The sequence below is a fragment of the Pleurodeles waltl genome, chromosome 7 (genome assembly GCF_031143425.1).
Source record: "Pleurodeles waltl isolate 20211129_DDA chromosome 7, aPleWal1.hap1.20221129, whole genome shotgun sequence".
NCBI lineage: Eukaryota > Metazoa > Chordata > Amphibia > Caudata > Salamandridae > Pleurodeles > Pleurodeles waltl.
In genome coordinates this window covers 1,474,038,636-1,474,065,046 of record NC_090446.1, presented here as the reverse complement: position 1 = coordinate 1,474,065,046, position 26,411 = coordinate 1,474,038,636, and the positions used below count along the sequence as shown (strand labels likewise).

The 26,411-nt window shown below is 50.4% G+C and overlaps 2 protein-coding genes across 2 annotated transcripts in view; one reads left to right on the top strand and one right to left on the bottom strand.

Moving 5' to 3' along the window:
- LOC138246527 (uncharacterized) overlaps positions 1-7,481 on the bottom strand; it is a 601,223-nt gene extending 593,742 nt beyond the window's left edge. Inside the window, exon 1 of the mRNA XM_069201183.1 lies at positions 7,238-7,481. Within this exon, the coding sequence (XP_069057284.1) occupies positions 7,238-7,295 (58 nt within the window). The 5' untranslated portion in view covers positions 7,296-7,481. The remainder of the gene's footprint in view (positions 1-7,237) is intronic.
- Positions 7,482-22,772: 15,291 nt separating this feature from the next.
- Positions 22,773-23,105, top strand: LOC138247083 (uncharacterized). The gene has a single exon (XM_069201830.1). It carries the CDS (start codon positions 22,773-22,775, stop codon positions 23,103-23,105), a length of 333 nt encoding a protein of 110 aa, XP_069057931.1.
- Positions 23,106-26,411: the final 3,306 nt, after the last annotated feature.

The following is a 26,411-nucleotide window of genomic DNA, read 5'->3' as shown; positions in this document are numbered from 1 at the left end:
ACACCGACACGTCCTCGGATGGGAGCTCCCTAGCGGTGGCGGCAACATCCGGGCCCCCCGCCTTTACAGGTACAGCCGCCACCCAGCGCACCAGCCCCGCCCTCCCAGCAGCCCCTCAGCCTACGCTCCGTGCCCGCTCGCCCAAGAAGACGGGCATCTCCTTCGCCCCAGGCACCTCAGGCCCTGCCCCTGTTACCCCTGCTGCCCTCAGTGAGGAGGTCATTGACCTCCTTCAGACCATCATTGTTGGGCAGACTACCCTTTTGAATGCCATCCAGGGGGTAGAAAGGGAGGTGCATCGGAGCAATGCCTACCTGGAGGGCATTCATTCGGGTCAGGCTGCCCATCAACGATCGTTCAATGCTCTGGCCTCAGCACTGACGGCAGCCATTGTCCCTGTTTCCAGCCTCCCTCTTCTAACTGCCTCCACCCTGTCTCTGTCTCCTGTTCCTCAGCCTATCCCATCCACACCATCAGACCAGCCTGCACACACCTCAACACCCAAGGGCAGCTCATCCAGACACAAGCACCACAGATCCCACAAACAGTCACCCAAGCAACACCCAGATGCAGACATGCCAACAGTCACTACCACCTCTGTGTCCCCCTCCTCCTCGTCTCCCTCCTCCCTCCCTGTGACGTCTACACTCACACCTGCATGCACACCACCCTCAGCCAGTGCTTCCATCACCACCTCACCCTCCAGTACAGTCCGCACACGTGCAGTCACCACCCCCACTGCCATTTACACGTCCCCTGTGTCCTCTCCCACTGTGTCTGTCACCCCCTCTTCCAAGACACACAAACGCAGGCAGCCACCCACCCAACAGCCATCCACCTCACGACAGCCTACGTCACAATCACCTGCACCCAAACACAGCACACCTGACTCTCCTACAACCACATCCTCTTCCTCCACTCCCATCACCACTACTCCCACCCTTTACCTTGGTCCTAAAAAACTTTACCTCTCCAATCTTAACCTCTTTCCCTCCCCTGACCCACCCCCTCCATCTGCTAAGAGTCCCAAGAGCACCTCAGCCACCACCAGCCCAGCTACAAGTGTCACTGTAGTGCATGGGTTCTGGAGTCCACCCTTTGGCAGCAGTGACACATCTGTCAGCAGCAAGGGGATAGCCAGCCCCCCCCCCTGGCAAGAGGACCCGGAAACTCAAGGGCCGCCGTGAGAAGACTGACACGGCTGCCCCCAAGGACCAAAGTTCGGCCACTTCACCTGCCACAACATCCAGGGGAGGCAAGGCCCAGAGAGCCTAATCTAAGGAGCGAAAGGGCAGCAGGGCGGAGAAGTCAGCCAGCAGGAGCGCGGAGCAGGAGGGCCCCACAAGCCCAATCCCAGGTGTAAGGGAGGACACCCAAGGGCCCAGGACTCCGTCACCGAAGGGTCCAGCAACTGCACGGTCGGAGGGCGACTGAGCAGGGAGTCCAGGCCAGGTCTGGCTCCCTCGAATTACTGGACAAGCACCGCTGAACAGGGCCCCGCCGTGCAGAAGAGCACCGCTGAACAGGGCCCCGCCGTGCAGAAGAGCACCGCTGAACAGGGCCCCGCCGTGCAGAAGAGCACCGCTGAACAGGGCCCCGCCGTGCAGAAGAGCACCGCTGAACAGGGCCCCGCCGTGCAGAAGAGCACCGCTAAACAGGGCCCCGCCGTGCAGAAGAGCACCACTGAACAGGGCCCCGCCGTGCAGAAGAGCACCACTGAACAGGGCCCCGCCGTGCAGAAGAGCACCGCTGAACAGGGCACCGCCGTCTCAAGCACCGCTCCGCTGGGCCCCGCCGTCTCAAGCACCGCTCCGCTGGGCCCCGCTGTCTCAAGCACCGCTCCGCTGGGCCCTTCCTGTCAAGCACCGCTCCGCTGGGCCCTTCCTGTCAAGCACCGCTCCGCTGGGCCCCGCCGTCTCAAGCACTGCTCCGCTGGGCCCCGCCGTCTCAAGCACCGCTCCGCTGGGCCCTTCCTGTCAAGCACCGCTCCGCTGGGCCCCGCCGTCTCAAGCACCGCTCCGCTGGGCCCCGCCGTCTCAAGCACCGCTCCGCTGGGCCCTTCCTGTCAAGCACCGCTCCGCTGGGCCCCGCCGTCTCAAGCACCGTTCCGCTGGGCCCCGCCGTCTCAAGCACCGTTCCGCTGGGCCCCGCCGTCTCAAGCACCGCTCCGCTGGGCCCCGCCGTCTCAAGCACCGCTCCGTTGGGCCCCGCCGTCTCAAGCACCGCTCCGCTGGGCCCTTCCTGTCAAGCACCGCTCCGCTGGGCCCTTCCTGTCAAGCACCGCTCCGCTGGGCCCCGCCGTCTCAAGCACCGCTCCGCTGGGCCCCGCCGTCTCAAGCACTGCTCCGCTGGGCCCTTCCTGTCAAGTACCGCTCCGCTGGGCCCCGCCGTCTCAAGCACCGCTCCGCTGGGCCCCGCCGTCTCAAGCACCGCTCCGCTGGGCCCTTCCTGTCAAGCACCGCTCTGCTGGGCCCTTCCTGTCAAGCACCGATCCGCTGGGCCCTTCCTGTCAAGCACCACTCCGCTGGGCCCCCCCGTCTCAAGCACCGCTCCGCTGGGCCCTTCCTGTCAAGCACCGCTCTGCTGGGCCCCGCTGTCTCAAGTACCGCTCCGCTGGGCCCCGCCGTCTCAAGCAACGCTCCGCTGGGCCCTTCCTGTCAAGCACCGCTCCGCTGGGCTCTTCCTGTCAAGCACCGCTCCGCTGGGCCCCGCCGTCTCAAGCACCGCTCCGCTGGGCCCCGCCGTCTCAAGCATCGCTCCGCTGGGCCCCGCCGTCTCAAGCATCGCTCCGCTGGGCCCTTCCTGTCAAGCACCGCTCCGCTGGGCCCTTCCTGTCAAGCACCGCTCCGCTGGGCCCCGCCGTCTCAAGCACCGCTCCGCTGGGCCCCGCCGTCTCAAGCATCGCTCCGCTGGGCCCTTCCTGTCAAGCACCGCTCCGCTGGGCCCTTCCTGTCAAGCACTGCTCCGCTGGGCCCCGCCGTCTCAAGCACCGCTGGCACAATGACAGTGCCGGTTCTGTGTCGAGCTACTGTTCACGGTTCACTGTGCCCACCATGCCTCCTCCATGACCAGTGGTCTCTGTAATCCACCTGATGGACTGTGGCTTTGCACTCCCCAGGATGGCACAGTGGGCAAACCACCCACTGTAGAGACATTGAGAGACTGTGGCTTTGCACTCCCCAGGATGGCACAGTGGGCAAACCACCCACTGTAGAGACATTGAGAGACTGTGGCTTTGCACTCCCCAGGATGGCACAGTGGGCAAACCACCCACTGTAGAGACATTGAGAGACTGTAGCTTTGCACTCCCCAGGATGGCACAGTGGGCATGGTGGCCCCTTTGTGGATCTGGCGTCGTGGACTCATGTGGCTGTGGTGACCCCCCTTCCCTTCCCCCTGAGGTGCCTGTAGTTTTATCATCAGATGCCCCAGCAGTGTTCTCTCCAACGGACTCAGGTCTCCTGTGTGGGCTTTGCCCTTGTGTTGATACACTTTGGCCCACGAACACTTGGAATTTCGTTAAATGTGCAGGACTAATTGCCTCGGTTTATCGATTGCACAAAATATTTATTTTCTTTTGTATTATTTTTATTGCTATTTGACCATGACTTAACAGAGGCTATTTTTTACATAAATTTTGTTTCTCTATTTAATTATGTCTTTGCATTTTTCCGGGGGGTTTGGGTGGTGTCACTGTGACTTGTTGCTCTGCATTGGTGTGTACATAGTTTGGGGGGTGTGGGGTCGCATATGTGTGTGCCGTAACCTGTCCTCCTCCCCCCTCCCCTGTGTCGTAGGTGCAGTACTCACCGTTGTCGTCTGCGCCGGCGTTCGTACTCGTGGTAGATGAGCAGGTAGACGAGAGCAGGTAGGATGTTTAATTCGGGTTCCATGCTGTCCTCTTTCCTCGTGGAGTGTATAGAGGTGAGCGTTTTCCCGTTCGTAGTCTGTTTCCGCCGTGTTTTTATCGGCGGGGCTCCCGCCCCGGAAAAGGTGGCGGATTGGTGAGTTGTGATAGGGTGGGCGGTACATTGTCTCCCGCCTGTCTGTTGGCGGTGACCGCCAACCTGTTTGTTTGTCCCGCCGTGGCAGTCGGAGTGTTAAAGTGGCAGGCTGTGTTGGCGGTTCCCGCCAGGGTCAGAATTCCATTTTTTGGACCGCCGGCCTGTTGGCGGGTTGGCCGCCGCTTTATCACCGACCGCCAGGGTTAGAATCACCCCCTTAGTTCTCTCAACTTCTCCTAGATCTCCCCAGGTGGTAATAAAGGAGAAGGTGTGGGAGTAAGACCCACAACCACAGAATGATGAGAAGACAAGGCTAACCCTTCAAGAAAATATCTCACCTAAGCCCTCATGCTGTGACAAGATTGGGGACTTCCTTCCTTGGATGGGCAAGCAGGTAAGTGGAAGACCAGGCCAAGATTTAAACAAAATTCTAGCAACTTTAACTGCCACAAGAAGTGATCCTTATATGGTAAATCAATTAGCTACTCCATCAAAAGGGTAGCTGCACCCATTAAAAGATGCACCATATATCCCATATATCTGAACTCTGTGGCCATCCAACCTGAGAGGATGGGTTCTAAAAGACATTGCAAGGACTCTGAAGGTCAACAAATGATTTCCTGGAAGGTTCTTAGGTGTTTGGCAAAAGTTTACCTGGTTCAGGTGAAAGGCACAATTGTGCAAGGTTGAACACTTTGTTTAATCACAGAATTGTATACTGAATAAGTAGAAACTAAAGGGAGTACGAAAGAACAAAGACCATTAGTGGGCTCAGGTTTAATCAGTCCACAAGACATGAACGAAGTCTACAGAAAAGAAATAGAAGGTTCGTTGGAGTGCATTTTTATGGACTACCAGAAAGTCGACGTTCCCCATTTGTGGTGCTAAGCGGAGAACTGGCAGAACATCAATGAGAATGATCCAGGGCATGGACAGGGAAGGGTTTTCCACAGTGATGTGTCTCACCTTGTGCCTGTCAACAGTGAACCTTGAAAGACTTTCATTGAATAAGGGCTCCAACCCGGAGCCGGCTTTAGGGCCGTGCAAGCGGTGCGACCCCACCAGCGCTGGCCTGGATTGGGGTCGCTAACCTCGGGGGGGGGGAGGTGCTGTGTTTAGCAATAACTTGGAAACTTGCAATTTAAAAGCACCTGCTGATAAGTTCCTTGTGCCTCCAGCCTTTGGGAACCAATCCAAATGTCAAGATACCTCTTGTGATTAATGTTCCAGCTAGGGAGAGAGATGGGAGTTTAGTCTGGCGGCAGCTTTGACTCGCAATAAACTAGCTCAGAGGGTTAATATTCCTGCTGCAAAGAACAGAACGATATTTTATGTAGATAGCTGAGTGGATTAGTAAAGTCAGCCTTTACAAGCACTTTTAAACAAACATATGTATGAGAGACGGGGCTACAGATAGATCAGGGGCACATTTTCCAGGTGGTACCTATGGAATCCGTGGAGGTGGTCAAGGGGTGGGGGGCAGTGCTTAATTTGCAAACAAAAACGTGCTGGTGCTCAAAGCTCTACTCTGAAACACTCGGCTGCTAAAATTAAATGTGCGAGCACGGAATACTGATGCAGCGTAATCCTGAAGCCATCTCGGGCCTCATTAATCCATTTACAGCCATTCCCTGCCCCTTCAGCTCACTTCTGCAGCTTTCTGTTTTTCCCCCTTTGTGGCGCTTTTTTGTTTTTCTCTTCCTCCGTCTTTCCCATACGTGTCTTTCGCTCGCAGTAAATGCTTGAGGCAGAAAAATAAGCGCCGGCCCTCAAAAACAAGTGCCGGTGCTCCGCACTGGAAACAACAAGCACAAATTAAGCACTGGTGGGGGGTGCCAAAAAAGACTGTCGCACAGGGCGCCACCAGCGCTAAAGCCGGCCCTGCTCCAATCTAATCCAAACTACCCTCATATTTCAGATTTGAGAAACTCAAAGGGTTGTCATCTAGCTGGAGCAAGGAGTACAAACCCACATCAAACCCAGTGAGAAAAGACCAATTCAAAATGATTCATCCGCGCCTATGCACACTAAAGACTCGTCAGTCCCATATGCATTCTGTCTCTCTTCCCTCCCTCCATGATGGTACCCACCAGAAACTAGCCATGAGTGAACATGTATGATATTTCTACTCTGGGAAACGATTTATTTAATGTTATGTTTCATTTTTACATTTGTATGCAAAGGCCATAACTTGTCTATCTACCAATAAAAAGTTACAATTAATTGACATTGTTATAGTATTTTTTGTACTTATTACTAAAAAAAAAATGTTTTAAAAACTGCAATATCTCTCTACTTTATTACGTTGTATCCATAATGGTGTCTTCGTTTTCAGATACAGTTGCACAAGTAACATTTGTACCAGTTGGCCCCACAAAACGCGAGACTCTGTACCAATAGTGCGGTGCAAACATGATTTTTGCGCTCGGTAAGGCTCGATTATGGATGGAACATCAATTCTGTTCTGATTGTTAACCAGTTTGTAGCTGAAACAGGATTACAGGACGTTTCTAGGTTTTATTGCACTTGAGTTACCTGTTGCAGTAAAAACCAGGTACAATGCCACCTGTTAAAAAAACACAGGTAGAATACATACCAGGTAAATCGCCAGATAATGGGAAAATATGCGGAGACAGATAGGAATTTCACAAATGCACGTTTTTCAGTATTACCGGATAACTACGGTATGATTAACGCAGAATAACGTGGTAATGGAAGCACGATACCGCAGGGCAACAAGTAATTTGCGCGGAGTTCTCTAAGTACCGAATGCAATACTTTGCTCACAGGGCGCTGATGTCCTGCAGACTTTGGTTCAGTACCTATAATGGAATCATCTTGAAAAATGTTGACACAGCGATCTTTGTACCATTTGCGCCTCTGCTTAACAAAGGTCTCTGCAAGGAAGGGTCGGCACTGAGGGGGGCAAGTCAGAGGGAAAACGGAGGAGGACGCATGCCATGGCCTCTGAGGGCTGGTAGGACTGGGGAAAGTCGGTTGTATGTCAGGCCTGGCTGGCAGTGCCCCAAGCCCACTGACCACGCTCAGGCCGAGCCAGTTTCAGCAATTGGCTCAGTATGAGGGGCACCTTAAGAAGTGCGCTTACTTATCTGTTTGGACGTTTTGCAAAGCGCTGCATGCTGGCTGTCAGGAATTTCGAAGCGCTAAAACTAAGACTGAGCGTGAGACAAAGAAACAAATAAAAATAAAATGTGCGCAGGGCACAACTTTACCGTAGAACAGCAGCAGCACGACCAGGGGTACCGGGTTGCCCGTTAATAAATTCGCCATTGTGCTCCGTTGTTGGATCGGGCCTTCCCTGTCCTAACACGGAGGCGGCCAACCATTACCGTGGCATCATGTCGACGTTACCATCCCTTGCCAAGGAGGGCTGCGCCGATGGAAGGATTGACAAGTCCCTGTGCGCGCAGACCCTGGCTCGGCACTGCAGCGCAAGTCAGAGGAGCTGCGTGCAGAGGAGAATGGACAGGTGGTTGTAAAGCAGGGACATTAGGTCGAAGATATAACGACAGCGCCCGAGGGTGCGAGCATTCTCCTCTGGCATCTGGAATTTCCAGTTCGGAGCCACACAGCCTGTATTTATCCCCTTATCAGTACATACGTCAATGACCACCGACATAGAATCAAAGTAAAGGACAGATAGTTCCATGCTGGAAATCAATCCAAATATTTTCATATACATTTCCACTTAAGAATCGTGTTTGGGTCTTAGCAGAATCTTAAAATGTAACAAAGGGTTTGCATGTTTTGTCTCTAGAACAGTTGGAACTCCTGCTCAGCGCTGTGTCTCATAACAGGAGAGCCGCCCCTTGGTGGTCCTCACACATGACATGAAACACTTCCCACATAGCATCAAAACAAAGACAACCTCCTTCCAACCACACACACACTGCACGGTGTAGTGTGCTGCCCATATGGGCGAGGTCTTCAACGCCCCACAAAGGAATAGTAAATGCTGTAGTACAGTACAATGCAAAAGACTAGGAGCAGACAGAGTGAACACATTTCCGAAATTACTTTCCCTCGATTGCTTTTAAGTGGCGAAAGAAGCATTTCACACTTCAATTGTTTCCAAAAATATATTTTTTAATGCACTTTTAACTTTGACAGCCTAACAGTATTTCTTCATAGAGAAGACATATTGTGGCTGTCTCAAAAATTGAGACCCCCGTCTTTGCCACAGTGGTAAGGTTAAATAGCGCTACATGACATCAAGATGCTTAAGCGATATTTCCTAGCTTTGATGTGCTAAAGCAGAAAAGAATGGGTTACATTTTTTCATAACGCTCACATGGTTTCTAAGTTCAGATGATGGAGATATGGGTGGCAATTGTTTATGGGCCAAAAGAGAGAGCTTGAGAGCACTCATGGAGGACACATAAAGAGGGTGGTAAGATACAATTGTCTTGAGACCCAAAGTTAGGACCCAGACAGATGAAGAAAGGGTGTGGTAGTCACTTATGTGTTGCAGCGAGAGTGCCTTAGGGCCTAGTTCATGGCAAAAATGGACTCTGCATCCCCTGGTGCATGTGTAACTGGGCAGCACCGTGCACCTCAGCCCACCTGCTGTACCACTGAGAGCTACGCCTCCGCACACTCAAACAAGCCAGCTTGCTACTCATTTTTGAAGTGTGTACCCCTCAATGAGGGCAGGCAGGTGTGATTTCTGTTTGGTTTCTTTTGAGGAGTTTGCACATGCCATTATGGTACTTGTTGTCTCTCAATTGTCAATTCAACTTCCCATCACTTGTATCTCTCACATCTATATTTTGCTTTTTTGTAACCTCTTCAGAGGCCCACAATATACGTGTGTATTCTGACCTCTCTACTGTTCCATCCTTTGAAATGTCAGATGCTAAAGTTGCCTTTGCAAGGGAGTGCTTCCCCAGGGTGTGGTCCAAGCAGGCCTGAAATGAACATCACTTCTTTAAATAGGGGTGTGGCCACTCTCAAACAAATCATCTAGCTTCTTATTTAGGTCTGGCTTGACAGTGCACCTGTTTGTCATTGCCCAAGCGACCACTAGAAGAGTGGTAAAAGAAGTAGAGTGAAGAAACCTTGGTTCTCCCCATTTCTTGATCTTCTTCCTAAACATCTTGATATGTGCATAGATAGTGCTCATCAACTGAAAGAGTGTTTGTATTGGAATCCTTTAGGTTCAAGAGGAGAGGTCCAGCTGACCTAAGTGGCCGCCCTCTTTAAGCATAATGACATTCAATGGGAATCCCTGTTTAATGCAGCACAACTATTGGAAAATCCAATTGTATTGAGCTGCTGACTTAGAACTCTGTTTGGTTGGTATTCTTTCTTATGGTTATACCATTCTAAGGTGGCTGTCACTTTGTGCCCTTACATCCCATGGACTAACACAACACAGCAGTCCAGCTCTACCACGAAGAACAACCTGGCACATGACGTGTAAACAACCCAGAGCAACATGATATCTATCAACGCTCTTAAAGGGTAGGACATTAAAGCTCAACTTCTTAGTGTGGCATAAATCAGTTATAGAAGGAAAGGATCGGCTTCCTGAATCTATAATAATACATTTATGCCAATACTCAAAGCACAAATTACAAAACCACCAAACACACCAACACTCAAGAAGTGTTGTGAAAACCTGCACCATCCTGTGTGTGTATCTGGATAAATTATTTTATCTTTACTTCACAGTCACCTTATCTATATGCCCAAACCACTATGATGTGGCATCTGTTCAAGCATGGAACCACAAAAGCCATACCCGATATCCTTAACCATCCCCATCAAATCAGCTGACAAGGGTATGGCATACCTCCTAGCAGTAACATAATTCAATATGGTCCTTGTCAAGGTAGAGCACAATATTCTTCTTTGCCCACTTTTTGACCTATCAGGAATCAAGTATTCCAAAATTCGTGCGTTGCCTATTTCCTATCCCATATGACAGAGTTTGTCAAGCCAGACCTCTTTGTAAGTAGCTCTCACCAGGTCCAAAGAGGAGTGCCTCAGACATAATAGACAGTTTGTGATTGGCTAGTGTTTATCACTTCCTTTCCTGAAATACAGTTGTAACCACAACCTTCTCTAGCACACCTAATCTGATAACATATACCTCTACAAAAATATTGCAAAGATGGAAAACCAGTATAATGTCCCAGAAATCTCCTTGTTTGTGATAATGGTTCTCTTCTTCATCAAAGTAACCAGCTCAAAAACAGAATTAATGTTCAACTCAATCCCCCAATAAGCTTAAGACACCCTAACTGCTCCAGCCTTGATTGGACATCCGTAGATAATCAAGGCCTTCCCTTGATGCCAAAACTGAATCTGTGGGCAGTACACCCAGTTTTTCCTCATGCATCCTCTCCTTCATCCAAAAGATGTTCTGTTAATGGTTGTGGACAAATCCATTCACTCTGATGATGCAAACACTCTCCTTTGTATCCGGAAAATAAAAAAATCTCGCATTCAGATGAGAAGAGGTAAAACAACCTCGGACCTCATCTATTGTTCACTAAGGCCAGTTGGCTTGCCTCCTATCAAAGCATAGGGGATGGTCCAGCCCTTTGCCTAATCCACAAAGGCATCCTTTGACGTGTCCCCAAATTCCTCGCCATCAGGATACACCACTGACCAATTGTGAACCCCCTATGATAATCCAACCTACATCTACTCTGCACCCCCTAAATACACAGAGCTCACAAGCAATGAAATGCTTCCCTCCTCAAGGATGGGGGACAATAATAAACAGGTGTTGAGGAGATCTAAGGGTGTGAAAGTTTGAAGGAATAAAAAAGAAGAAATGGAATATGTCAAGGTCATGGCAATTCTGAGACAGTGGAGAACTAACTTCTATTATCAGGGTCACTAGTGTTCTACTGTGCTGCAGTTCCAGTATTTTTGTTGCACTTATTGCCAGGCTTACTGCTGCATAATCTGTAGATTTCAGCATATCTCTTTTTATCAGACAGATAGATAGTGTTTTTTACAAATTGTATACAGCATTAATTTGCATTTATTTAGGCATCAAAAAGGTAAACATTGTTCCCCGATGCTGTTCACAAGTTCAGGTAATCGACTTGATTTCTACAGGAGATTTAAAAAAATCTAAAATTTTAAAGATATCTCAGCAGGGTAGAAGCAAATATTCATTCTTTGTCATGAAAATGTATTATTACACAATTCAGGCAAAATTATGTTTGCATTGTAGTGTTCTCAAAGCAGTAATTATTCTACATCTCAAATCTTCAATCTTACTTAAAGACAGAAATTTATGTAATATGCAAAGTAGAATAGTGTTTAGCAGGGTGGTTTCTTGTAGAATAAAAACAGTTTCCTTGGTCTTAGGTTGTGAACACAGAATGAATAAACCGAAAACCAAGCTGTAGAAGGCAGGTTTTAAGAAAGAGACAGAGTGTGGAGAATACTTGAGAGGCTCATTTCATTACAGAAGTTTGCATACGTAGACTTGTTTTCTACTGAGAACCTACTTTGTGTGGTACAAAAGAGCCATTGGCCAGAAGAACTACATTTTTAGCTGTTGGAAATACTCTAGTTCACAAAACCACAAAGGGTTTGTGACACTTAAACAGTTAATTTTATGTACTAATCACATTATCGAAGTCTGTAAAGTATTACCCACTAGGGAATAGGTTTTGAAATGGATACAGTATAGCACTTTGGAAGGATTGTGTAGTGAGCTTCCCTTCCAATTGCAGCATGGTACCCTAAGTATCATTTGTTTTACCCAGAATTCCAATTGTAATCAGGTGCTACATGCCAAGAAGGGGGGATAAATAATTCACAAAAGGGAGAGAGGTCCCCTTGGGACCCATTCTCTTGTAAATTGGGTTGCCAGTTTCTCACTGAAGTTGTTCCAAATGGGAAATGCTTAGCCCTGTGTTTTTAAGGAAATAGGGCTTCTTAAAAAAAGTTTTTAATTGTGAAAAGCAGTCACAGGGATGTTGTCTAATGAGCCTCGCTGGCTAACATTCCTGTGATGACAACCAACTGTGTGGGTCACAAATTCACTTCGCAGATTGGTCTGCGACCTACTATGATTCTTTATTTTGTGAAACAGCATTTTATTACATTGGTTGGTTTAAAAAATAAGCTGTTTTGGTGGCAAAATGTCAATACACTATTTGCAACTGTAATTGCAACAAGTTAGTACATCTTTCCCTGTGGTATTAAAATCAGTTTCCTACACTTCCACCCAGGGCAAAACAATAATGGACAGTAAATAACATTTTGGTTAGGTTGTGCTGAATGTGAATAGTTTTCGTCTGTATTCCCTAGAGTAAAAGGATTTCATTTGTATCGATGAGATCATTCACAGGTGTGGTAAGTGGAATTTTTCAACGGAATGACAGATGCCTTCCTGCCCTGTTGTTTCCATAACTTACTTAAATGGGGGATGCCACTTTGTTCCCAATGGTGGACACACATATGCTCTGCTTTTTGGAACTTGAAACACAGGAGATCTGCTGGCAAGAAAGACAACCAACACCACTTTCGATGTTGTCTTCTAGGCTGGCACCGCCATGCGTCGTACAAGAGACACAACGTCCCTTATGTGCTAGGATGAACCTCCTCACATGTCAGCCACATTGATTTGTTGTTTATAGTAAGGAAATCCTGGTATAAAGGGCTATCTTTTTGAAAATAAAAATATTTTGCCTGGGTAAACTATTCGTCTATGACAATGCCAGCCACAGGGCATTGCATACTTTGGCCAAAATGCCCAAGTTGTGTGCGGAGAAGAACTTTTGGCATGACAGTTCTCCACTGTACAGCAAGGACCCCAAAGGAAAAGCTGAGAAGTGGCAGACCTCAATATGTTGAGCGGGAAAACCTAAATCTATTGAGCGAACCAGCCTAATCTACAGTGCAGTCAAGTCTGAATGTAGGACAAGCCTATTTCAATTGAGCAGGTAACTCTAAGTCTTCTGAGCCAATAACCTTAAATCTATTGATCAGAGAAGCCTACATCTATTGAGTGGACAAGCCTACATCTATTGAGTGGACAAGCCTACATCTATTGAGCGGACAAGCCTACATCTATTGAATGGAGAAGCCTAAATCTATTGAGCAGAGAAGCCTACATCTATTGAGTGGACAAGCCTACATCTATTGATCGGACAAGCCTACATCTATTGAGTGGACAAGCCTACATCTATTGAGCGGACAAGCCTACATCTATTGAATGGAGAAGCCTAAATCTATTGAGCGGAGAAGCCTACATCTATTGAATGGAGAAGCCTAAATCTATTGAGCGGAGAAGCCTACATCCATTGGGTGGACATGCCTACATCTGTTGAGTGGAAAGGCCTAAATCATCTACATCTGTTGAGTGGACAGACTACATTTTTTACAAAGAGAAGCCTAAATCTATTGAATAAACAAGTTTCAATCTATTGAGTGGACGATCCTAAATATGTTCAGTGGACAAGCCTAAACCTATTGAGTGAACAAGCCTAAATCTTTTGAGGAGACAAGCCTGAATAGATTGAGTGGGCAAGCCGCAATCTGTTCAAGGGGACAATCCTAAATCCATTGAGTGAACAAGTCTAAATCTATGGAGTGGACGAACCTAATTCTGCTGTGTGGGTAGTGGTGGTGATGGTAGAACTGACACCTGGGTCTTTCCCCTCGCATGCTTGGTGGCCTAACCATTACTCTCCTAATGAGGATGTAAGTGTTGCCCTCAAAATAACTACACACATGTCACTGATTTAACCGTGCAACTTAAATTAAATTGCATAATATGCTGAACAATAGCTCTTTCTCAGCCGCATAATTTACTCATAACTACTGAATAAATTGCTCAGTAAACGCCTCGTGCTTGATTAAAGGACCAAAGATAATTCATGACAGAGCAAACGCGTTGTATATGTCTGGGGGCAGTTATGGGGCAAGGAATGTGGAAGCATGGGGCTATAAAGAGATAGAAAGGAGTGGCATAATTCCACAGAATGCATGAGATACCAAAGAACATGAGGGGTATCTGAGAAATACCCGATGACGAAGGACGAAGCCCTGGGCAAGTGTTAAGAAACATAAGAGGATTGACAGTTAAGATAAGGTATGAATAGGCACCTGTAACTGACGTGAAAAAAGAGTTATGCCAAACTATCCTAAAAGAGAAATAAGAACTGTCAGCAAACAATTGAAAGAATGTCTCCTAACGTTGCTTCCATTGAAATCCACTTCAAAACGGAAGGACAAATGTTGTGACGTGACCCTGACCCCAGCCCCGTCTCTCTGTCCCGGAGGGCAGTTTCAAGCAGAGCAGAGTACAGGCAGGGTTGCTAATTTCCAACCGTTCATCTTGAACAAACCACGGACTAGTACTTCTTTGCAACTGAACTACTACTCGGCATTTAAATGCGACAGGCTGACGTCATGGACTTGGCCACATTGTTAACCCTGTCTCACCATCCATTCTTTTAGAGGTCTGACTTTCTTGGACATGTACTAATTGCACAAGTTGGCAACTGAGCCTCCGCCATGTCTGTGTAGGAGTCACCAAACTAACTTCGTGCTCCAAAGAGAATAGAAACATTTACATGTATAAATAATCCCACTAGGGGCGCACAGAAATACCTCCTGCCGAGGTCAATACATTATTCAAGGGTAAGATTCCTACATAATGTAGCTTGAACCAGTGCTTAATTTGTGTGTGTGGTTTCCGGGGCGGAGCACCTGCACTTATTTTTTGCCTCAAGTATTTACTGCAGCAGAAGACACAAACGGGAAAGCGGGAGAAAGAGAAAAACGGAAAACCGTCACCAAGGGAGAAAGCAGAAAGCTGCAAGAGTGAGCTGAAGGACAGGGAGTGGCTGTAAACGAACTAAAGAGGCCCGAAATGGCTTGAGGATTACTCTGTATCAGTATTCCATGTTCGCACATTGAATTGCAACAGCCGCGTGTTTAAGAGAAGGGCTTGGGCACCGGCATGTTTTATTTTTTTATACAAATTTGGCACTGTGTAGTTAACAAGGTGCTGAGTACCTTGAGCAGGGGCGCAGTTTGGTCAGTAAGCTGGTGCGGGGCGAACTTCAGATTTCCCGACAATCAAGGTGACTTGTAATGTTATATTACAAGCAGGGCGTCTGAGAGAGGCTTAAGTGGCCGTGGAAGAGGAGAGCAGTGCGGTTTGGTAGGAGTATTAAGCGAGAGAAATAGAATATTTTGTGAAATAGTGAACATTTTTAAGGCTTTCAAAACAGAGATGAGAGCGTGTGTGTGTTTTTTTGTCAGTGTGTGCATGCACAACTCCTAGGTAAAATCTAACAGACACTTCACATACCCAACTGAAATCACCTATACGAAACTTTTCATCAGAAAATAAATTTATTGGGGGGGATATAACACCCCCAAACAACCCCTCTGAAGCGTCGCCCCTGAATTTGAGGCCTGTTCTAGAGAGAGGAGTACACACACCGCATTTTTTTATGCCCGCTGTCCCTCTGTAGTCATTGGCAGGAACAGCCCTCGAGTCGGTTCCTGTCAGTGTGTTAAAAGTTTAGGAGACAGCTCTGTCAAGCATAGCTGCTGCCAGTCGAACTTTTAAAGTTATTGCGTTTTTTTTGTGTGAAAAAAATAAAATCCCAAACAGATTTTGTGTGGAAAAAAGCAACACTTCTCGACTGCCACAAGACAGGAGATGACTCCTATGGTGTGGGGCTTATTAATTTTTTCCTTTTTGAGAATAGCTGTGATGACTAGCAGAAAAAAAAAACCCCAAAAATGTTTTCACTCTAACTCGGACAGATAGTTTTATATGTCCGCCTCTGACAGCCAGTACTTTGTCAGGCTGTCGAAGGAGTATGTCAGCGATGGGTCCGTAGTAGGCTCCTTCGCCGGCGTACTTAAGGTCTGCCGACCTGCAAATCAGGCAGGCAGACATTAAGGGCCTCATTTACGAGGCCCATGGTGCAGGTCAGCACAGCAAGTTACTTGCTACATCACCCTGCGCCACCGGAAAAGGGCAGAAATGGGCTGTATCCATAAGATACGGCGCATTTCTGTCTTCTCCCCCTGCGATGGATCACAAATTGCTGCCTAGCGCCAATTCCAACACCCTTGCACTATGGTGCATGGATGCCTGCCTTGTGGCGATGATTGCTTTTGTGCAGGAAGGGGCACCTTCCTGCATAACAACAATCACAACAGGTGTTTTCCTCTTTCCATGTGTGCTGCAATATGCAGCACACATAAAAAGAGGGAAAAACAAAGATATTTCTCCCCATTGCATCATTCTTACGCCACCCCTGAGATGTCCTAGGAATCTGATGCATTCCCAGACTTGCAAATCTGTTTTTTGGGAACACCCATGGAACGCTCCTTTCTTGTTATGCGTGAAAGGGGTCCATATTTACAAGGCCATGAAAAGCCACCCAAGATGGCTTTGCATAGCATTGTAAATATGGGGTAGCACACTGTGCCACCAGAATGTCAAAAACAAATTGACGCTCCGGTGGCACAGTGTGCCAATAGAGCCTTGTAAATGAGGCCCTAAGAATGTCAGCCAAAGAGCCTTCCCTCTTTAGCAAACCCTCTGACCGCCCCTGTGTAACTGTGGCAGTGGGACAGAGGGTTTGGTAGAGAGGGTATTCCACTGCAGTTGCAACAAAGGGCCCTCTCTACCAAACTCTAATCAGGCCCTTAATTTGCTGCTTAATCCTGAGAAAATACCATAATATCAAAAAATATTGTGACCTAAATATTCAGGGGCAGATTTAAGAGACCCTAGTGCCTCCTTGCACCACATTAGCGTCATTTTTTTTTACCCTAATGTGGCCCAACGAGGCCAAAATCGCTGCACCAAATTTACAAACCCTTTGCCATACGTCATGCCTGCGCCAGGCATGATGTATGCAAAGGGGGCGTTCCCCTGTTAGGGGGGCCGAAAAAATGGCACAAAGAAATCAATTTTATTTGCCACTTTTAACTCCTGCTCAGAGAAGGCATTAAAAGGAGGCACACCATTGTTTACAGTGGGCCTCAATAGGCTTTGCAGGATTAGTGTCAAAATGTTTGACGCTAATCCTGCAAAGCTCTGCACCAGCGTCAATCATTTTGACACTAGTTCCCTAACTACCACCATAGTGCACCGTATCTTAGATACGGCGCACACATGGTGGCGTTAGGGGAGCGTTAAGGTGCGCAAGAAAAGTGGCGCTGCACTATGTGCAGCGCCACTTTTCTTAAATCTGGCTCTTAGTTCCAAAAAAAGATGGAGGTAAGTATGTGCATATGTGCAGATAGCTATACATTTATGATTCTTAACTCCACATATATGTATGTTGGCAATATTTATAGCTTCTATGTAAATTTTGACATATTGTCGTCCAAAGGTTGAAGAATGATATCTTGTAGTTATGGTGAACTTGTAGTGAATACATCTGCAGACTTCAGAATAACAAGCACAGTAATGTGAAGAGCAGTGACACTATAACCATACAGTTTACGGTTCTAGTGTGTTATTAAATAGATCCAATTCATTTAAGTCACATCAATGTCTGTAGCAGTCACATAAATGTCCTTCTTGAGCATGCAAATGTCTTTGCTGCAACAAATGAACTATGACTCCTGGGTGCTAGTGTGGCAAAAACGCCGTGCCATATTTACAAAGTGGCACAATGCATGCATGGCCACTTTATAAACCCTTGCGCCACATTATGCCTGTGCCAGGCATAATGTATGCAAGGGGGACATTTCACCATTAGGGGGCTCGCAAAAATGGTGCAGTGGAATGTAGGAGATTCCACTGTGACATTTTTAGTGGCATTTTGAACGCCTGCACAGAGCAGGTGTTAAAAAGAGGCACACAGTTATTTATAATGGGCCTATATGTACTTTGCAGGATTAGCGCCAACATTTTTGGCACTAATTCTGCAAAGTACAACAATAGCGTAAAAAATTATGATGCTATTGTCCCTAACCTGCGCCATGGTGCGCCGTATGTTAAATACGGCGCACACATGGTGGCGTTATGGGGGGCGCAATGGGCCACAAGAAAAGTGGAGCTTCATGACATGATTTTGAATTTTTGACCACAGCATCCTTTTATCCAATAGATTAAGCTTGATCCAAGTTTTGGTAAAAATATCCCTTGTGTATGTTGCATTTTAGGTTTTTTTACACATGGGTTTTGCATAATTTATGTAAGCGATAGACTAGTTTGAGTTGAAAATGTTGGGGGCGTGGCTTCGGGCGTCAAGATGGCGGTCGCACTCTAAGAGTGCTCCGGACCCCTCCGTCATCCACCTGTTGAAGCCATTACCATCCTACCTGTATAATTAACCCCGGGGGTCTTTATGGGAGCCGTAGATCGCCTGAGAACCTGTCGATCTTGCTGAATGGGCTGCTGACGGGCCCACACACAAGAGGCAGACTCGGACCGGGTTCGGAGTGGAGGTTGAAACATGGCGGCCGGGAGCTGTGGCTGGCACGGGGTCCCGTGATCCGCAAGAAGCTGCTGCCCAAACATTCAATATCTGCAGAGGGCGTAGAGTGAGTGAGTCGGAGGGGGCCAACGAGCGGACCCGGTGAGCGGCGGGCCGGGTGATCCCCGAGCGGTCTGCAGCGGGGGGCCCCGGGCGGGAGCAATACCAAGGGGCACGGGCTGGGCCCTCAGGCTCCTAGGCCGATACGCGCTCGAGCGTCTTGCGGGCAGCACAGGAGGCCTCCCTAGGTGCGGGAGCCGGCCCCGTGCCGCGAGTCGGGGGCATGGCTCCCTCCCCCCCTGTTGGGAAAGATCTGGGACGGGTGGCCCTGCCTGGCAGAACATGCCATGGCAAGTTCCGGCGGTCGGCCTTGGTTGCAGGCGCTGCCGCAGGCACGGAGAGAAGCAACGATCCAACCAGCCGTCCGAGACGCCTGAAAGTGTGGTCCTCGGCGGCAGTGAGAACCAGCTGTAACGGAGAGAGCCCTGGCCCCCTGATCCTGCTGCGTGGACCAGCGGCCGTCGAGAGGTGAAAGAGGTGAGGCGCCTAGACCCCCTGGACACTGGGCAGTTTTGTGCCCCCAGAGACATTGATAACCCACCGGGAGTGGAGGCTGGAAGAGATGTGTAAGGCATCAGACAATACAGCCCAACGTCGGGCGTCTTGACGGAGGGGAGTGTGTGCCCTATCACCCCCCCAGACCACCCCCCTCTTCTGGGTCACTAAATAAAATAACCTCAGAGACCCTCTGAACATGAACCCCCGGCCTGACTGATTGACTGAGGGTGGCGCGGCGCAGAGTGGGGCTGGACCGACGGCCCCCCCGGCTGCGTGGGACCGCTGGGGGCACGCCCTTCCCTCTCTCCGCTTGAAAATACCACCCCGGAGTGCCCTTACGTGCGAAACCCCCTCTCTTGGGTTCCTAAGACCACAAGGTGCTGGTCGGTGTCCCTCCCACTGAATGTGAGGCCCCCCCAGAGGACCCATCGAATTGGGTGGAACACCAGGAAACCGTCGGGGGAACAGAGCCCAGAAGAAGCCTGTTTGTGACGCGGGCGAGTGAGGCCTTTGACTGAATCTCAGTGGCGCCATGGGCAAGGACAGAGCCACCAGGCAGCCTCCGGCGTCTCAGCAGAGGATAGACCAATTCACCGCACCAACGACCCCCCCGGAGCGAGAGTGACTTGGCATCGGGGGGTCCTACCCCGGATGGGGTACATGCAATCCTTCAGGCTATCCACTCCTTGCAGTTGGCCGTAGAAACTAAGATCGGAGAGGTGCACGAAGACATGGCCTTTATAAGGCAATACCTCAGAAACACTGTGGGTAGAATTACGGAGGTCGAGAGCCGTGTCTCCCAAACAGAAGATGACCTTGCGGATCTCAGGTTCAAGGTGGCCCAACTACAGACTTGAACGGGCAAACTACACCGCCGTGCCGAAGACGGCGAAAACCGCTCCAGGCGCAACAACCTGCGCTTCGTAGGGTTCCCGGAAGGAGCGGAAGAAAACAAGGCCCCTGACTTCCTCGAGCTCTGGATCAAATCCTGGGTCCCGGACCAAGCTCTCTCGCCATGGTTTGCAATTGAAAGAGCACACAGAGCTCTGACACCGCGACCCCCACCGGGTGGACCCAAACAGCCAATGATAGCACGCTTCTTGAACTTTAAAAACCGCAACAACATCCTCAAGGAAGCCAGAAGATGCGGTGATCTTCACTGGAGCAACCATAAAATTCTGGCATTCCCAGATTACACCCGAGAAGTCCAAACACAAGGCCGGTCATATGAACATGTCAAACAAAAACTTAGAGCTATGCAACTCTCCTACATGCTCCTTTTCCCCGCACGCCTGAAGGTCCTTATGAATGGGAGAGCCCACTTCTTCAAATCCCCAGAAGAGGCATGGGACTGGTTGACGGAGGAAGGTGTCGGGGCTCGAAGAGGTCCTCCTGACCCAACGGGGGGCATCCCAAGTCGCTGCCCTGCACCTCGGACGGACCACTAGAAGAGGTCGAAAGCGCACCAGGTCTCGACGTGGGAGATGAGGAAGCCCTGAATGCCTTCAGGACAAGAACAAATCAATAGATCCTGGCTCTCGGGCTGATGGGACCCCCCCCCAGACGCCTCAGAAACCCAAGACCCGGACGGCGTAACAGTGGGAGAGCGCTTGAGCCAGACCCCTACACTTGGCTGACGGTGGAGGCATGGCTCCCTCGAGGCGCCTCGGGGACGACTGATGTAATGCAGCGCAGATGTACGCCCCCCCGGACGGGGCCTCCCCCGACCCCGAGGCTCTCGGACCGGTGTCCGTCTCCTGCGGACCCGTGCCGGCATCTATCTAAAATTGCAGAAGATCCGTCTAAAGGGAGGGGTCCACCACTCCACTCCAACAGCAGACTACCTGGCTGTGTTGTTTAGTTTGTGTTATAGGGCGACAGATGCGTCCGGGGTAGAAGTATGGGGTGGGGGGCAGTTGAGGGGTAAGAAAGTTATTAAGGGGTTAGGTTATAGGGTTTTAATAAGGTTTTTTCAGGTTTCCTTCATCCCCTTCTCTTATTTGGGACGGTTGCCCCTAGACCCACAGGCGGGCCCTCAACACTTGAACACACCTTGGCGCTCCACGCTTGCCCCTCACAGACACAAGTCCTCTCGTGGAATGTGAACGGACTTCTTGACAAGTTCAAGAGATCCGCAGTCTTTAGCACACTCCGCAGGCATGCCCCCTTAATAGTATTACTACAAGAGACCCACTTAATGTGCAATAAATGCCCCATGCTGGCACATGGAGGGTACAATAGAGTGTATCACTCTGGATTCTCGAGGGGCTCCAGGGGAACGGCAATCCTGCTCCATCGCTCACTACCCATGGCGATTACTGCCACCCACACTGATCCCCAGGGGAGAGTGACCGCTTTGACCGGTTCACTCTACGGTAGGTCGATCAACTTAGTGAGCGCCTATGCCCCCCCGGCGGCCTTTTACAACTTTCCACTTGTACTCCGTGGGATACTGTCAGGACTCCCCCAGGGGACAACCCTAATCGGTGGGGACTTTAACCCTGTTCTGGATCCCAGACTAAACGTATCTGGCACCATATCCGCTATCCGCTCATCTCGAGCAGCAAGCCTAAATAATGGGGCTGAGAGTCTTGGCCTGTGTGAGGTATGGTGGGTCTGGTACCCTAGGACGCGGCAATACACAAACACTTCAGCAGCCTACCAAACACACGCTAGAATCGACATGGTGTTCATGCCGGCATTAGACATGGCCGGAGTAGCTGGGGCTGAAATACTACCACATGGGGTCTCCGACCACGCTCCAATACAAGTTCGTCTGGGAGGTGCAGAGCCCACACAGCGCCAGACCTGGCGCTTGAACGCATGGCACGTACAAGATGGCGAATACACACTGGCGATCCGGAACCATCTTAACCAATACTATGAACAAAACATGGGGTCGGTGCGATCGCCGGGCACGGTCTGGGTTGCGTGCAAAGTTACCTTATGGGGATACGCCAAACACCACCTTCGTGTGCAAGAATGCGCTCGCAACGCACAGGTGTCGGACCTCGAGGCCAGGGCGCTGCGACTCGAGCGCCAACAGGCGGTCTCTGCCTGAGCTCCTACTTGGAGGCAGCTCACTGATTAAACATCTATTGCTGGAAACTGCAAAGTATCTCTGGCGGACATCAGCGGCCCGAATATACGGTTGGGGAGACAAAAACGGGAAGCTCTTACACTGGCTGGCCACTGACCACTAGCAAATAGAGTTATCCATGAAGTGGTCTATGAATCAGGGGCTTTGTCCAGGAAACCAAGTGACATTGCACAATGTTTTGCCTCCTGCTATACTCGACTCTACGCGGAGCGCCCCCGGCCTGAGGCTGAAAGAGAATCCCCCCTCCTGAATGAAATCACTCTCCCAAAGATTTTGCAAACGACCAGGGAAAAACTAGACGAAGCCCTAAGCCTCGAAGAGATCAATAAGGTGATAGCCGCGTTGGCGCCAGGAAAAACGCCTGGTCCCGACGGGTTCCCAGTGGAACAGTACGGTAGATGCGGAGACATTCTGGGCCCTCATTTGCTAAGCATGTACGAAGAAGCTGAGAAAACTGGCTGCTTCCCATCAGGAATTGACCAGGCAACAATCGTGGTGATCCCTAAGACCCAACCACCATCACAGCACTGATCAGCGTACCGTCCCATCTATCTTTTAAACACCGAGATCAAAATACTGTCCACAATCCTGGCTGCCAGACTGAAAGAAGTGCTTCCTTTACTGGTGCACCCTGACCAGTGTGGGTTTATGCCCATGCGTAGCACAAGACACTGCATTAGACGCCTGCACGTGGCCCTGGCCCACCGGGAAAGCCTCACCCGATCACCCCTAGCTTTCCTTTTACTAGACTTTGAGAAGGCCTTCAATACTGTAGACTGGTCCTACCTGGAACACGTGCTACTGAGCAACGGTTTCGGGCCCAGGTTTCGCGGCCTGGTGAAGCTCCTTTACACTAACCCGACCGCCTGTGTCCTGGTGAATGGGGTGATCTCAGACCAGTTCCCCATACTTCAGGGTACCCGCCAGGGATGTACGCTGTCCCCATTGCTCTTCGTGCTTGCGATAGAGCCCCTGCGAAGCTGCTGAGGGAGGACCCCTTGATTGAGGGCTGGTCGTGGCCCGCCGGACCCGGGGACCGCGTATCGTTATATGCAGATGATGTGCTCGTATATCTTTCCAACCCCGTCAAAATCGGTCCCTGAGTTCTGCGGCTCTTGGGTCTCTTCTTCGAGGTATCGGGCCTGGCACTTAACCCCGGCAAGTCCCTGTTGGTCCCCCTGCATCCCTCTAGAGAATGCACTGACTGGCAGCAAGGCATCCTGATCAGGCGCAATTGTTTTAGATACCTTGGAGTACAAGTGTCTCTGCTGCCGGAACTGGAGTGAGCCCTAAACATCACCCCACTTACCCAACGCATTAAAGACGATCTCCACCGTTGGTGTGCCCTGCCCCTCAACCTGCTTGGCAGAATAGCACTTTATAAAATGATAATCCTCCCCAGGCTCCTCCACCTATTGCAGAACTTCCCACATCCAATTCCTCGAAGATGGTTCAAAGATATAGATATGGTGGCGCGTCATTTGCAATGGGGCGACTCTCACCCCAAATTAGCCCTAGCTACCTGTGAGAGAGATGTCTTCGATGGAGGCCTGGGAATGTCCAAAGTTTACTATTACCATCTGGCAATGCATTTACTCGTGATAAACGACTGGTGGGGGGGTGGTTGGTCGGACCCAGCATATCGACCTTTGACCCTAGGGTAGGTCGCTTCCCCTGCTGCTGCAGCTCCACCTGCGCAGGCCCCTGCCACCTCCAGTAGACAGTAAGTGCTCCTTTGTGCTCTCTCCTGTCCAGCTCCTCGTTTTTCTCCTCTCCTCTTGGCACTCTCCTGTCCAGCTCCTCGTCTTTTCTCCTCTCCTCTTGGCTCTCCCCTGTCCAGTTTCCCATTTTTCTCCTCTCCTCTGTGCTCTCTCTTTGTCCAGTTCCTCGTCCTTTCTCCTCTCCTCTTGGCTCTCCCTTGTCCAGTTTCCCGTTTTTCTCCTCTCCTCTGTGCTCTCTCTTTGTCCAGTTCATCGTCCTTTCTCCTCTCCTCTTGGCAGTCTCCTGGCCAGCTCCTCGTCCTTTCTCTTCTTCTCCTGGCTCTCCCCTCGTGAATTTCCCCTTCTACACTCTGCCACTGCGCCTTTCTACTTCTGTGTATCTCGCCCCTCTTTTTCCACTGCGCTTTCTTTACCCCTCTGACTTTTTCTACTTTTTGATTTTTCCTGCCATCTTCACCTTTCTTCTGTGAATTTCCCCTTTTCTTCCCACTTTTTCTCTTTTTTCGGCCTCCCGCCTCCTGCTCTCTGCTTTCCCGCTGCTGCCACCCGTGCGGCCCCTCTCCCCCCTGCTCCCATTCGTCACCCTCCCTCCCGCCCCCAGCTGACACCTACCCCCCTCCCTCTTATGGCGGACGCTGCGCGGGTGCGCCAAGGCAAGCCCGTCTGTGCCAGTCCGCGCCTTGACCGCGCGCAGCGCCAGAACCCCGGGGCCCCCAGTGCTCCCAAAACCCCCAGCACTGCTATGACGCCGCCTCCCTCCACTCACTCAACCCGGGACGTACTACCACCTGCTACCAAGCCAGCCCGAAACGCACTCATGGACCCTTCGCCTGTCAAACCTGCAACCATACCTTCCACCACGACTGCATCCCGTCCACCAGCCCACGCTCCAACAACCACCTCAAGTGCATCCTCATCAACGCACGCTCCGTCCACAAGCACGCCATTGAACTATGGGACCTCCTGGACTCTACCGCACCGGACGTCGCCTTCATCACTGAGACCTGGATGAACGCTTCATCGGCCCCCAACATCACCATAGCCATCCCCGACGGCTACAAGATCACCAGGAAAGACCGCACCAACCAAGTCGGAGGAGGAATCGCCATCATATACAAGAGCTCCATCAACATCACCACCTCCACCGAAGACACCCTCCTCACCTCCGAACACATGCACTTCCAGATCCACACCGACCCCAGGACCACCCTCAGAGGAACTCTCGTGTACAGCCCCCTGGACCACGCGCCCTATTCAGCGAATCCATCACAGACTTCATCTCCCCGCACGCCCCAGCCTCACCTGACTACATCCTCCTCGGAGACCTGAACTTCCACCTGGAACAGAACAACGACACCAACACCACCAGCCTGCTCGACAACCTCGCTAACCTCGGCCTCAAGCAACTGGTGAACACGCCCACCCACATCGCTGGACACACACTCGACCCCATCTTCTCCGCCAGCAACCACGTATCCTTCAGCCACTCTACCGAGATACACTAGACTGACCACAGATGTGTCCACTTCACCTTCAGACGCAAGACTCACCACCCGTGCACACAACCCATCGCCCGCAGACCTTGGAACAAAATCTCAGCAGAACAGCTACTCTCCACCCTCAACCACAACCAACCTGCCATCACCTCCGACGCCAACAACGTGGCCCTCAGGCTCACACAATGGATCACCAACTGCGCAGACAACCTTGCCCCCCTCAGACGCCACCCTAGTCAAACCAACGCAAGAAAACCCCAATGGTTCACAGACGCCCTCAAAAACTCCAAGAGAACCTGCTGGACCCTCGAAAAAACCTGGCGCAAAGATCACACCGCAGAAAATATGTCAGCCCTCAAAAACGCCATCCGCGAACACCACCAACTGATCCGCACCACCAAAAGAGCATCCTTCAAAGAAAGACTGGATAAGAACACCCACAACAGCAAAGAACTCTTAAACATCGTCGAAGAGCTCTCCAATCCCAACGCCAGCTCCAACTCCATCACGCCCTCACAAGAACTTTGCAACTCCCTCGCTACCTTTTTCCATCGAAAGATCACGAACTACACGACAGCTTCGGTCCACAGATCCCCCCGACCACCACGGAACTCACAGCCCCAGCCGTCACCCTCAACGCCTGGACACCCATCAGCACCGAAGAGACCAAAACTACCATGAACACCATCCACTCCGGTGCCCCATCGGACCCCTGCCCACACTACATATTCAACAAAGCCGACACCAGAATCGTCCCCTATCTCCAGACCATCCTTAACAGCTTGTTTGCATCTGACACCTTCCTCGAGAGCTGGAAACACGTGGAAGTCAACGCCCTCCTGAAAAACAGCGGACCCAAACGACCTGAAGAACCTCCGCCCCATCTCGCTCCTCCCCTTCCCGGCCAAAGTCATCGAGAAGACCGTCAACAAACAACTGACCAACTTCCTCGAAGACAATAACCTGCTGGACCCCTCCCAGTCTGGTTTTCGGGCCAACCACAGCACGGAAACTGCCCTCATCGCAGTCACCGACGACATCCGAACCCTACTGGACAACGGACCCTACTCATCTTC

Bases quoted from the DNA above. Each gene is read 5' to 3' on its own strand.
- LOC138247083 (XM_069201830.1), top strand. From the start codon at position 22,773: ATGCGTAGCACAAGACACTGCATTAGACGCCTGCACGTGGCCCTGGCC.